Source organism: Poeciliopsis prolifica, unplaced genomic scaffold (assembly GCF_027474105.1).
Source record: "Poeciliopsis prolifica strain line A6 unplaced genomic scaffold, Auburn_PproV2 SCAFFOLD041, whole genome shotgun sequence".
NCBI classification, from domain to species: Eukaryota; Metazoa; Chordata; class Actinopteri; order Cyprinodontiformes; family Poeciliidae; genus Poeciliopsis; species Poeciliopsis prolifica.
The window spans coordinates 1,550,766-1,564,231 of NW_026562416.1; the positions used below are offsets into that span (position 1 = coordinate 1,550,766).

At 42.4% G+C, this 13,466-nt stretch overlaps 1 protein-coding gene across 2 annotated transcripts in view; it reads right to left on the minus strand.

Moving 5' to 3' along the window:
• Nucleotides 1-1,018: 1,018 nt before the first annotated feature.
• myo1g (myosin IG) overlaps nucleotides 1,019-13,466 on the minus strand; it is a 36,436-nt gene continuing 23,988 nt past the window's right edge. For both annotated transcript variants that reach the window (XM_055055306.1, XM_055055307.1), the window contains 2 exons: nucleotides 11,501-11,658; nucleotides 1,019-1,389 (listed from right to left, as the gene is read on the minus strand). In XM_055055306.1, coding sequence (XP_054911281.1) covers nucleotides 1,227-1,389; nucleotides 11,501-11,658 — 321 coding nt within the window. In that variant the 3' untranslated portion in view covers nucleotides 1,019-1,226. The remainder of the gene's footprint in view (nucleotides 1,390-11,500; nucleotides 11,659-13,466) is intronic.

Below are 13,466 nucleotides of genomic sequence, written 5' to 3' on the forward strand. Positions count from 1 at the left end.
AGGCATTCCCACCTCACCTAATATTGTTTGTTTTTAAATTGTTGTGTTTTTGTTATGCTAATTTATTTTAAAAAAGTCAAAGTGCAATTTTAAAGTCAATAGAAAGTCACTCTGCCAAACATTGGCTGTAATGTTTGAATTGGCTACATGTGTGGGCCTGTCAGGTTCTGCTAAACAGGCTCTATGTGCTCAGGTGGAGTTCCTCAGGGAACCACCAACGGTCCACTTTTATTTATCAACTACTGCTACATTCAAACAACAGGTTTTTCTGATTTTTTGTTTATTTTTTTGTGGTCGTTCATACGACTAATTATACTGAACTGAAATCAGATTCATTCTGGCTTCTTATATTATTATGACTGAATTTTATCCAGCATGCCACATTTTTCACGTTGGATAAAATTTGACATGATCGTTCAGACTGCAAACGCTTTGAAAACTATCAGATACAATTTATATCGTCGTACAAAAGTGACTCAGATTGGAGTTTTGGGAGGGTAAACAGGAAGGATTTACAGCTTTAAGACGGTCGTGGAACATCGGATATGGATGACCGGAGCTTTAATTCTCTCCTTCTGTCAAAAAAACAAACGGCCAACATGTTTCTCTGCCGATGACATATCTCTTAATTTAGCCACAGATTCACATACTTAAGAATAATTTTTTTCCAAATTATTCACAGAAAATGTATTTCTATGAGTAATTAATGTCTTTTTGTGTTGAACTCCCTGCAGTGTGAATGCTGCTCAGCAGATAAACAAATCTCTCCCGATTAGACAACGAGCCGAAGCACAAGCCGCATCCGGATGTTCTGAGTTTCGTTTTATCTCCAGAACATTCTGGGATAATCAGCTCAGCAGGTCGTCCAAAGCTGGTTTGGCTTCTAATGAGTCGGGAAATTCAGTTTATTAAGGGCAGAGTTTCTCCAGCAGGAGCTCAAACGTCCCAAACAAAACGAGAGCAAATTAAACAGAATGAAGGAAATAAACGTCCAGTTTCCTCCGCAGAGCATCAGAAATCAGGTAGAGCTTGAATAATTTATTCTCCATGGTTGAGTTTCAGGTCAACATACCTGGATGCATACATTGTATTATAATTCTTGATTATGACAGAAACTCCTATAAAAAAGCAGAAAAGTCTCAGTTTTGCAGCAGACTGGAGTCCTTTGTATGTTTCCATCCTGAAACAAACCGGGCTTTAAAACATCCCGGTTTGGATCTCAGATCTCATTTCTCAGGAACCAGGAGGATGAAACCGTCTTTGCTCTTTTTGAAGTCTGCCACGTTCTGACCCGGTTTGGTTTCCACCGTTACGTTCTTGGGTTTCCCTCGCATGTGCAGCGCCAGCGCCGAGCGGCAGACCTTCACGGGAAGCAGAGCTTTTCTGATGCTGGGAGGAAAAAAAACACAAAAATCTGTCTTTAATTAGGAAACTGCAGATTCACATCACACTTAAAACACAAAACATTGATTGATCAAAAACTCTGTAGGACAGAAAACGGCTTCAGTACGACGGCGTGTTCGATGACTGCGTTCTTCATAAACTCTATGAATTCATCATTTTCTCTCTTTGTCTCGTTTGAAGACGATCCAAACTTCAGACTCCAAACAATCAACTTCTCCCACTGAACATCACAGATTTAATCTTCCATGAACTGATTGAAACGTTATTTTCCTGTCAGATTCTGGCCAGAAGCTGAGCTGAGTGTATTTGAGAAAGTAACTGATCTGCTGCTGGTTTGGGTTTTTAAGCCAACTTGGCAAACATGGCAGCAGGCGGCCGATGAGTCAAATCAAAGTGTTTTTCGTCTTCCTCTCCCCCGGACGGACCGATTGGACCCGACTCCTCTCTGGAAGTTGGAATTAAAGTCCAACGTTTGGAAGATGAATTAGATTTCTGCAGATTATATAATTATAGATGTTATGTAATGGGTTTGGCATCCAACTTCACCAGGTGAGTGCGTCACAGGAAAACATGTGAGAAGATTCTGGCTTCATTTCATCCATTACTGCCTGCAGAGGCTGGGGAGTTTATTCAAAAACAGCCTCGGCTGCAACAATAAACACTACACTAGTTGGCGTCAGGTAATATTTTTCTGAAGAATTCCTTTTTTTTTTTTTAACTTCCTTCTGAGAAAGAAGTTCTCAGTTTAAATAATTTCTATTTAAATTAATTAGAAACAGAATAATACCAAGTCTTTAATCTACTTTATCCAATAAGACACGACTTTAAGATACAATAATTACTGTAAGTAAGCCCATTGTTAACCCAACAATCCCCATTCAGGTCCAACTTCATTCCTAAGGCTGTTTTCCCTCCTGATAGTCTCGTAAACTTGGTTTGACTGGGATAAAACGTCAATATTTTATACATTTCGAGCTGCTGCAGTTAACTTTCTCTGTTCCCCTCCTGGCCTGTGGGGGCGCTGCACCAAGAACCACTGAAGGAAATGACACAAAAACATCTGAAGACACTGAGAGCAACTTCCTTCTTCACCAGATGGAAACAAGATGGAGGCGTCAGATTTTAGTGGTTGGAGGATTTCTCTTTAGTGTTTGCCGAAAGACTGAGAGCCATTTCTGCTGCTAGCGCTAGGCTAGCATGTTAGCTTTGTGGCGCTCCTCCCCACAGCTGCAGGCACAGCTCTGCTGGGTGGCGGCTGTGTGAGTCGCTTTGGGGTCTAAAAGTCTGATTGTGTTGAACAACCAAGCAAAAAATAAAGGTTGGAGTTGATCATCAGAACCTGCTGTGTGAATAAAGTTACCAAATAAAAGAGAGCTGTATGTGGTTCCCTGAGGAACGCCATGTTTGACCTTAGTTTGCTCAGACACACCGACTGTTCTGAATCGATCTACGACAGAACCGTCTGCCAAAAACACGCATGAATAAAATCCACAAATAAATGGGAATCCATTGCAACGTTCAGTAATCGGTCTATTGACAGACTGGAGTTTGGTGCAGATGCTGCACTATTGTCAGAGGTTTTGTATTGCTTGGATCTTTGAAGGTAGAGAGTGAAGTGGTTTTAATCCAGTTTGAAGTGGTTCTTAGACACACAGAAGCTTTCAGTCAGACATGCATACAGATAAAAGCAGCTCACAGCGACTGTTTCTCTGCATCGACACATTGCAGAATCACAGGAGAGTCTTCAGTTTCCCACTATGGATAAACATCATGCAAGCCTTAAAGGAACAGCAGAGAAAATCAGATTTAAACTTCCTGAGAAGCAGAAGCCAAACGTTTCCTGTGTTTCATAATAATTATGCCATCACATGTTGGAGAGCAACTGCAGATGAGAGACAACGCCTGTAATATTTACCAGAACAAGAGACAGATTGTTGGCAAATATGAGTTTTATTCAACTTCTGAGTTTAGAGGAATAACAGACGCTGTTGATGACGGCAGCCTGACACTTTGAATTCAAATTCAGATGATCCAATTTGTGCTTCCTGATTGGTTGAAATGAACTAGTGAAGAGCGCATTAAAAGCTTGAAGTGGCTGATTTTATGTTTGCAGATCATCGACTGAATAAAGGAAAGCAGGAGCTGCAGATCGAGAATTTTAAAGGAGTTTATTTTATGTGACAGAAACAAAGTTATTTTCTGGTTGGTCTTTTCCTCCATCGTTCCTGAAGTTCAGTCAGGATGCACAGACAGCATCCAGGCACTGCAGGTTGTATTGACTTCCAGACTTTGACTAGACCATTCTAACCATTGGTTGAGCTTCAATCTAAACCATAACGGTCTGTTTGATTCACCATCACATCACATCACAAAAGGTTTAGTTTAGACCAAAACACCAAATAAAGACTTTTATCCTCCAGTTTTTGGTAGGAAGATAAATCAATAAATTATCAATGGAAATTATTGAGCTTGATTTATCATGTGATTATTGATTTATTGTCCAGCCTCAGGTTAAAGCCTGGTATTGATTAGGAGACATTTCATTTATTGAACCAGATTTTATTGAGGGGTATCGTAATAATTATTATTTGAAAATGTTTGTCTCCAGAGTCGAGTTCCCTGTAAATGTTGAGGACTCCTGACTTCGAAGCTGGTTGGGTTATCAGGTTTATTTTTTGTCACTTTTCATGTTCAAACGGTTGCGTCTGTCTTCTCTGATTTCAGACGGTGAGTGATCCTCAGCGGGAGTCGACGCTTCGACACGGCCGCCGCGCTGACAACCAGATCACTGGAGCAGGCGAAGCTGCAGACAGAACTGGGGCAAAGCAGCAACTCCTGGAGGAAACGTCAAACCCGACCGACACCAGCAGGCCAAATGTCGAGCAGAGTGGAGCGTCTCACGCTGGAGAGAATCTCTGCTAGAACCAGTAGTTACTCCACACTGGGATGGTTGCAAAGGTTCATAATAACTACATGAGAACCACTGGTTTTGTTCCCAGCGGGTCTTTACAGCCCGGTAATTAAACTGCCAAAATAATACACAGTAAATGTTAGCAAAGCTAGCTAGCTAACGTTAGCAAATTATCTAGCCACAAAATTCTTTACCCGCCCTCACACAAACAGGTTCAGTCAATATTAGCAATAAATATTAAGATGCCCGTGTCGGGTATACACTATGTTTTGGGGAAGTATTTTCTGCTTCCTGTCAGCTGTTTGCCACCATTAGCTAGTGCACCAAGCTAACGTTACCCAACATCCGCATCAGGGGCTGGAATTGATCTCAGGCCTGAAAGGTTTGGTCTCAACACTCTGTGGTCTTAATCTTAGCTTGTAATACATTCACAAGCAGCAGAAAGAGACTCAGAGCAGATTTTTTATGTGACCCATATTCACTGTTCCTCTGCAGGAACAATTGGACCCAATCACAATCTTTTCACCACCAAGAAAAAAACTCAGATTGTCCCACTTCCAAACGTGGAACTGAATTGTATCTGATTGTTTGCTGACATTTTTGTTGTTAATGTGAGACTTGTGTCATAATTCTGCACCAGAAGAAGCCAAATATGGTGAACAGGTAAACAATAGCTGAAATTATAATTATGTCTGTGTCAGTGAACGCATCACATCCCAGCCCTGTTGGTTCCGACTCCACCATCATCACTTGCATCAACGTACTTCTGTGTTTCTCCGGTTTTCGGGCTGCTAGTCAGTCCAACATATGAATGAAAGCAAGCTGCTCTGCAGTTTCTCAGTTTGTGATTCTGGATGTTTGCTGATGAGTTTTGATGGAAAGCTGAACTTTTCTCCAGCCTGCAGTCGTTCTGCTGCTCCAACCTGACCAGCGGGTTGCAGCTTTTCATTCAACCATCAGGTCACTTCGCAGGAAGAGTGAGCAGCTTTTTGGTCTCACTTACTCTTCAGCAGAGAGTCCACCAAACCCAAAATACAGTCATGAAAAAAGTAAGTACACCCCGTTACAGTTTTAGAGGTTTTCTGTCAGGATGTCACTGATCTGGTGTTACAAGTTTGAATCGAACCTCTAGTGTCCAAAAAACGAAAAATTTAGACAAAGATGAAGCCGAAGCAACATGTTAAGAAAAGTAAGTACACCCTCTTTGGGTTCCAAGGCTTAACATAAAAAACTGATCAGATGTTTAGAAGCTCCTAAATGGTTTAATTTAAACAAAGATGATGCCTTCAGCAGCAACCACAGCATTTTAACCTGAACTTTGACTAGACCATTGCACCTTTGATTTTGATTCATGTTCAGCCATTCTGCTGTAGATCTGCAGATCTGAATGATGATGGAGCTCAAATAGTTTGGCGATGACCTGCCGACCCGACCCAGACAGTCAGCAGCCAAACTCTGTCCAGATCCGCCTGAACGCAGCGTCGGATCAACGCTGCGTTCAGGTACAGCTGGTAAACTACAAAACTAAACAAGCTTTATTTGAAAATATTGGCTCAGTTTTATTTATTTTTTTAAAAAGAAGCATATTGATGGTTGTGTTTTATAACCTGTGTCTTTTATTCACTGAAAATAATACAACCAAACCTCAGGTTAGTTTTATAATTTCACGCCTGATTTTTATTTTTCTATTTATTTTTTGCTAAAATATGTCGATTGAAAAGCGTTTTACTCTGATCCATTTTCCACCTGCATCCTAATCAGCAGCATCGACCATGCGGCGTCCAGGCGCTCGGGCGGCGGACCGCCCGGCGGGTCGTCCCTCGCCATCATCAGGAGCCGCCTCATCGGCCCCAGCAGGCGCCACTTCCTGTCTGGCTTCGGAGAAACATTCTGAGAGAAATGACTCAACGACGGCCAGAAAACATGACTTCAGACACAGCCGACGGTTTCCATCGCGGCCGGAGTCGCGGCGAGGCCGGAGTCGCGGCCGGAGTCGAGTCGCGGCGCCTCCCTCGGCTCTGATTCAGCCAATCACAGACTCCGGTTTCAACCTTTGAACATTGGAAACAATTAACTTTGTCTACCGAAATGCTCCGTTTGAGTTCCTGACTTTATGTTCAGTGCCACCACTTGACTGCAGCCTCTTACAGTAATTACTGTTCAGGTTTAAAGCAGGACAAAGGGGCTGCAGGAGGCCCAACGTGGGAACACCCAGATTTACAGCAAGTCACCGCGAAAAACAGCATGTATGAGTCACTAATATGAGCTCAAACTGACCTAAATGTCACAATTTATGAGAGAAAACTGAGTCTGATATCATGAAAGAGACATTTGGCCACAAGTGACGCTGAATTATTCACTGAAATGCAGCAGGAAGTTGGTCTGTCGGCAGAGAAGCTGGAAGTCACAGATTAAAGCTTGAAGTTCTTCCCTTTGTTCATAAATCAACATAAATCTGTATTTTCCGCTGATACTGGCAGTTATATTAATGTGTTACACGACATCAATAATGCAACATTTCCAAGGTTTTATGTCGCAACAATTCATTAATTTAGTAATGGATTATTCTGACAATTAATTGAGTATCCTACAAATTAATCAATCATTTTGGCGATTAATTGATTATGGATTGTTTTTCAGCAAAATGCAAAAACATCATGCAGTCTAACAAAAAGAAGAAGATGAGCCAAATATTGAACTTCGATTCCCAAAATCAGACGAGGAAGTGACTCCACATTCTTCACAGGAGCTTTCGCACCGTAATCCACCTGGATTGTGATCAAACACTTTAATAATCATGCGAAATGATAACAGATGGGGTCGTATTGCACATGATCCTCATGCATTAACCTGAGTTTGATCAGAATAACTGAAACTGGAGCCTGAAATGTGACGTGAAATAAAAATCAGGAAGAACCTGGGCGACGGCAGACTGAGCAGGGAAGACCGACAGCGAGACGAAAACATCCAGGACAGACGCTGAGGGACAAAAGCGGCTATTTCAGCACCAGAATGACGTTTTGCATGACCTAAAACTTAATTTAAAATAAGAAGAGCTGATTTTCCCACAGCCTTTTCTGTCCATCAAACTGTCAAGATCAAACCTCAAAGTCACCAAGTTCTCCACTTCAATGTTCCTCTCTTCTGCTTTGGGGTTAATCAAATCACGGTTCCTGCTCCGGGAAGGGAGGGCTGACCCAGAAGGCTGCTATTAATGCAGCGCAGAACCAGGTCTCTCCATATTTATAAATTAAACTGCTGATGTCGAGGCGCAGAACCCGACAGAGAGGAAGTCAGGAGAAGGAGAAAATTTATGCTGCGGCTCATAATCATAAATTACGTCTCCTTCTGGTGTTTTAAAACCCAACAGCTGCTGTCTGGAAACCCAGAACTAAAAGACTTTCTTTAAAAGTTGCAGCAATCTGAAGGATGTAGAGGAGTTCCTCAGGGCTCTGTTCTGGACTCTGGAGGTTTCTCAAGAAATAAAGATTTGCTTTGAAGACATTAATGTATTCATCTCCCTGCTGGAGAGCAAAAAGCATATTAGCACCACAGTTCGTGTTTTTAATGTCAAATAAACATAATAAATTGAAAAACTCGCTGATTTAAAAAACAAACTTGTTTTTTGATAAAGTTTTTCATTCGTATCAAAATTGGTGTATTTCTCAAAACTGCAATGGAAACATTTTTTTGAACCATGTGATCCACAGGCGGATGTTACTACTGGCAGAGACGACAAAGAGGTCGACAGAGTCTTCTTCGGAGGATGACGGTTTGTTTTGTTTTTGTTTTGTTTTCTCGGCATCGGTTCATAAAATGCTCTCCATAGAGCTCCCAGGAGGCAGGGCTTGTTGCGCCAACGCCTGAGTAAGACGTGAATGTGTTCTTTGATTGGCTGATAAATGAGTAGCAATAGCTACAGACATGTTTACATCTGTTGCCACTGTATGATTTAACGAATTATCGAGTGCACAAACAGTCCTATGTGATTTTTTATTTAGTTTCTTCAACATTAGCGAAGTCTAGTGCTAATTTGTAGTGAAAACGGAGATAATGTTGGATTTTGGTTGATTTGCAATTAGCTTGTGATTGACTGTGCTTTTTTAAAGGCCCTCTAGAAATGAGAAAGGTTTCAGTGCTGTCAATCATCCTCCATTTGGTGCTGCTCATCCCCGTCTTCCATCCTGCTTTTTTTCTGCTATGCTGCAGATAGCATAGCCTGCCATGAATGCTAAGGTAGTTGGCAAAGCCCCAGACGACAGCAGATAAGTGGTTTCCTGTTGTTTCTCTGCCGTTGGCACATTTAGCAGCGAGTACATGAGGATGACTGACAGCACTAAGCCCCTCCTCCTGGCTCTGATTGGTTGTTTTTGGTGCATTTCTTCAGACGGCAGAAGCAGCTCAGGGAGGAAATCGAACTTTTCACAGATTTTCTTTCTCATAGCATAAATACATTTTATAAAAGTTTCATACTGCAACTTTTAAACCAGAATACTATTTAAAAATATCCCAAAAATAAAATGATTACAAAAACAATGTAGAAAAGAAAGAAACTAATAAATAATACTTGCTGTGCAGCCGTATGAGCTAAAAATGTGAATATTAATTTAATGGAATGGCTGCATTAACCGAGTTCCCAAACTGGCCTTTGAATAAAGAAAGCTGCTCAGGCTTTGAGGGCCGAGCCGATCAAACCCTAAATCCTGCTTCCAGCAGACCCTCCAGCTGTCCCAGCAGATGGTCCGCCCCCCGCCGAAAACACACAACGCCCCCGGCATACCGACGGACAGCCAGACCCACGGCCCGCTCCGACTCAGGAGCCGGACCAGAACGCAGCCAGGCGACGAGGAAGACGACGAACCCACTGGCATCCAACCAGACAGCAGCAGCAGCAGCTTTGAAGTTTCACCTCCAGAGCCAATGCTGACCCAGTTCTGCAGAACCGAGCCTGAACGGCTCCGTGAAGCGAGTCGGCTTCCCAGAATCAGCCGCAGCTGTCTGAACCGAAGAGCGCCGCAGTCTGGAGCCATCGGTCTGAGATCAGTCGACCCGAGAGCCCGACGACGTGAAACTTTAATCAAGTTAAATTCCAGCCCCAGTAAAACGTCATTTAGTGTTTCGTACTTTTACAACAGGAAGATTAAATGTGTTTAATAACCAGAGGAAACACAAGTTGCTCTGAACTGACGCAGTCTGGGGCAGACAGAAGGAAACGCAGTGGAGGTTTTCTGTGCTTCATCATCATCCTCCTCCTTCGTCCTCTCCCACATGCTCTCTTTTAACTCAGCATCCCCTCCAGCTCCGCGGAGGTCACGACCCCTGCACTCACTGCAGATGGCGGCACAAAGACGAGCTGCAACGACTCCCTGAAGGTCGACTCCCCTCTGAGACGCCCGCCGCAGCTGCCGCCGGTCCTCACAGCCCCCAAGCGCCACAAATAAGACGAAAAACACTCAAAAGCCAAATGTGACTCGGCGACGTTGACTCAGGAAAGTGGGAACTTTAGAAATAATCAGGGATTAAGATGATGCACTGAAGAGTCACCTGACGGAGCACCTGCAGCCACAGCGACATTTAAAGGACAATTATGATGCAAAATGTGAATTTTGCATAAATGTGGGTCCATTTGGGTCTCAACTGCTTCTAAAAATAATCCAAAGGTTAAAAAAACACCCAGAAACTTATTGGCAATAAATTAACGTTTAGAAAATCAGCCATTTCAAAAACTGTTAAGTTACACTGTTACTTAGGTTACCTAGCAACCCAATAGGAAGTCCGCCCGTTACCTAGCAACCCAATAGGAACTCCGCCCGTTACCTAGCAACCCAATAGGAACTCCGCCCGTTACCTAGCAACCCAATAGGAACTCCGTCCGTTACCTAGCAACCCAATAGGAAGTCCACTTTGATTGGTCAGCTGGTTTTATGGCTGCATTTGCTGTACAATGGCTGCTGGAAAAGACAGGTGTTTTGTTGTTGACTTGTCCAGAAATACTTGCTGCATAATTATTGGTTGTGATTGAGGCTCTACTAATGCTTTTCAAAGATGTATGGTTGTATAATTGTGCATCTGTTTGCAGCCATTTTCATGTGTAAATGCCGAGTTGCTTAATTGCTTAATTGGACTTAAAGTGACAGAGACTCTAAACAGCTCATTCTGAATTCACCAAACTAAAATCTCATTACCTAAGAATGTTTTTGTTTTTTTTTTTCAAAAAATGAAATGAATAAGTTTTGTATCACTCGTAGATCTGTCCTAACCGGGTCAAGGAAGCATTAAAGGTCATCTCTAAGGTGAAATGCATTTGAAACGTCCAGCTGCGCAGAAGGATCGAATCATTTCTGGGGAATCAAAGTTAGCATGTTGTTCTGTCTCCTCGGTGCGTCACTCGCAGGACTTGGAGGATTAAGGCTGCAGGGGGGCTGCAGGCTGGACGGCGCCTCAGCAGGCAACACTTACGACAAAACGGTGAATCAGTCTGCGGCGTGAAAACCCACGGCGTCCAGGTCCAGCGGAGACGAGTGACTCGGATTTATGACTAATGTGTTAAATGTCAGAGGAGCTGAGTTGTTACTCTGCTGTTATTCTGAGCAGGACTCACACATGGAGGTGATAAATAGCATTTATGTAATAATGCTGTTGTGTTGCAGATTTGTTTCTGTTCACTTTGTTCATGTTCCAGCATCTGATACACAAAAAGCAACAATTATGTAATGGTGCAAATTCACCATGAAGTGCAGCAGGTTCTGATCGTGTTGCTCAGTGAAAAGTCCAGAAGGCTAAAATGTTTAGTTCCCCTAATTCTAAATATTAGTTCTGCAAGCGCTGAGATGCTAATTATAAATATTAATTCCACTAACACTGAAGCGGTGGTCATAAACATTGGCTTTGCTAAGGCTAAATGATTATGTCAACATTGTGCTTAAAGCAAGCTAATGCTAAAGCGCTACATCAACACCGTATTTAATGGAAGTTTATGGCAAAAGCGCTGTACAAATATGTGCAATGAAAAGCATCTTTCTGTGACATTGACCTACAGAGAGCATCAGATGGTTTTGGGGAAGCTGAGGTCAAAGTTCAGGAAGATAAAGACCATTTTGTTTGTATTTTTTTCACAAATAAAAACAGTAGTGAGACGCGTTTTCAGTCTAAGCTAGTGAGTGAACAGAATCAGCTGGTACTGACCGGATGAAGTGATCCACCAGCGCTCCGACCAGTTCTCCCACTCGGTCCTGGTTGGGGCAAAGCTCGCCTGGCTGCAGACACAGCAGGACGTCGTCCTGGGAGGACGTGTGCAGCGCCACCATCTGGTCGACCCCGCTGGTCACGCTCAGTCCTGTGACCTGTGAGAAACAAAGCAAACACATTTCACTGATGGCTGGCAGCAGTAAAAACTGTGAAAACTGTGACATTTTCAAGGTCATAGAAGAAAAAGTTTATCATGAATCACAACAAAAATGTTTTGAATTAACAGACACAAAAACAGCTTTTTGTCTGCATGTGCTGCAGTTCTGCACAATCCCACCAAATTCACACAAAACCAACACATTCACTGAACTTTTCACTCCAATGCATAATTATGAGGTTAGTTGAAATTTTCTGGAAAAAACAGTCAAAAACATTTGGTAACAGTGATGTTAGCTTCCTCCTGCAGGTGGCAGTATTTCTTACTTCTACTGTGTTGCCTCAATGTTACTTCAATACACGTTACAGTCTGTGATAAATATTTGCCGTTAAATTGGTAAAGTGAAAATATCGCAAACTTTATCAAAAATATTTCTGAAGTACAAACGAGCAGAAAATCCTGGAGGAACTGAATAATAACTGACATACAGCGCCCTCTACAGGCATTCCTGGTGAACAACCAGTTATATGTACATATGTGCTTCAAGTTTATCTGAGTGTCCATTGAACTTTTCTGACTTTTTAGAGGCCAGTTTCTCTCAGCCACTATTTAATTTAGAAAAATAAGAGAACTTACCCTAAAGCTGAGAAATGTGAGCAGATTGTCAGAATAAAAAAGCTGCTGGTTTACATGTAATCACATCTACAGTTAGAGCAATAATTACAGATTTAAACCAGCTGGACAAAAAGCGATTAATATGGTTTTGCTCAACTGCATCTGCAAAACAAATGTAATGATATTAAAGGTTGGATTATTTAACTCTATCACTGCCAACACTGTGGAGGAGGTCCTACATGCGGCCCCCGAACCGCACTTTGAGCACCGTTTCAAGGCAAAGTGGGACGAGATTCGGCGGGCGGCTCAGGTGTGGTGGTGCAGCGCGGGGAGAAACTGTGACCCAGATAGAGAAACACAGATTTACTGAAGGAAGAGAGAAAGTGGGAGCTGTTAGAGAACGAGACAGAGTGGATTATAATCCTCTTACAGATCACTCAGGTTAATCCAGACAGGACAACAATGAGCTGGATGTCCCCGAGACGTCCAGGCCGACCCGTTCCCTCAGCGCTTATTCAGCACTTTCTAACCCATTTCCTCTCCAATCTGAAGCTCAGCCTTTAAATATCTAACAATAAATATCACATTTCAGGTCTCAATTCTCCACAAACATTTTATATCAGTGATTCTATGTGTCTGTTACACAGAAAGGGAAGAAAATATCAGCAACATGTCATAAAACTCGGCACGCTTTGGGGATTTTATTCTGTTGAGGTTTAATGGCGGCCATTTTTAAAGCACTTTATGAACTGATCACCAGCAGAGTGAGAACACCGGTAAAAACAGGAGTTTTATTATCCAGGTGATTTAATGCAGCATCAGGGAGGGAAGTCAACAGAAAAGGCCTTAAAGAAGCAACTGGTGCTACACATAAAGGGTCAAAGGTCATCTGAACCAACTGACGATAACTTGCTCAGTCTGAGCTCAGTGCCGGCCGCCATCTTTAGCTGCATCTTTGTGCTGCAGCACCGAGTGTTGGCGCTAGCTGTTAGCATTAGCCGTGACGCAAACCTTCATAATCACAGAACCAGAGAGAAAACAGCTTCAGCTTAAATCAGTTTGAAGCTTAAACTATAAATATTCCCTCAGTTTTAAAGTTAAACCAAAATAACAGCTTGTGTTGAATATTGGAGATTAAATTAGGAGCTCTGATATTCAGCTTTTCTTTTCAGGGTTTTAAAAACTTTGTAT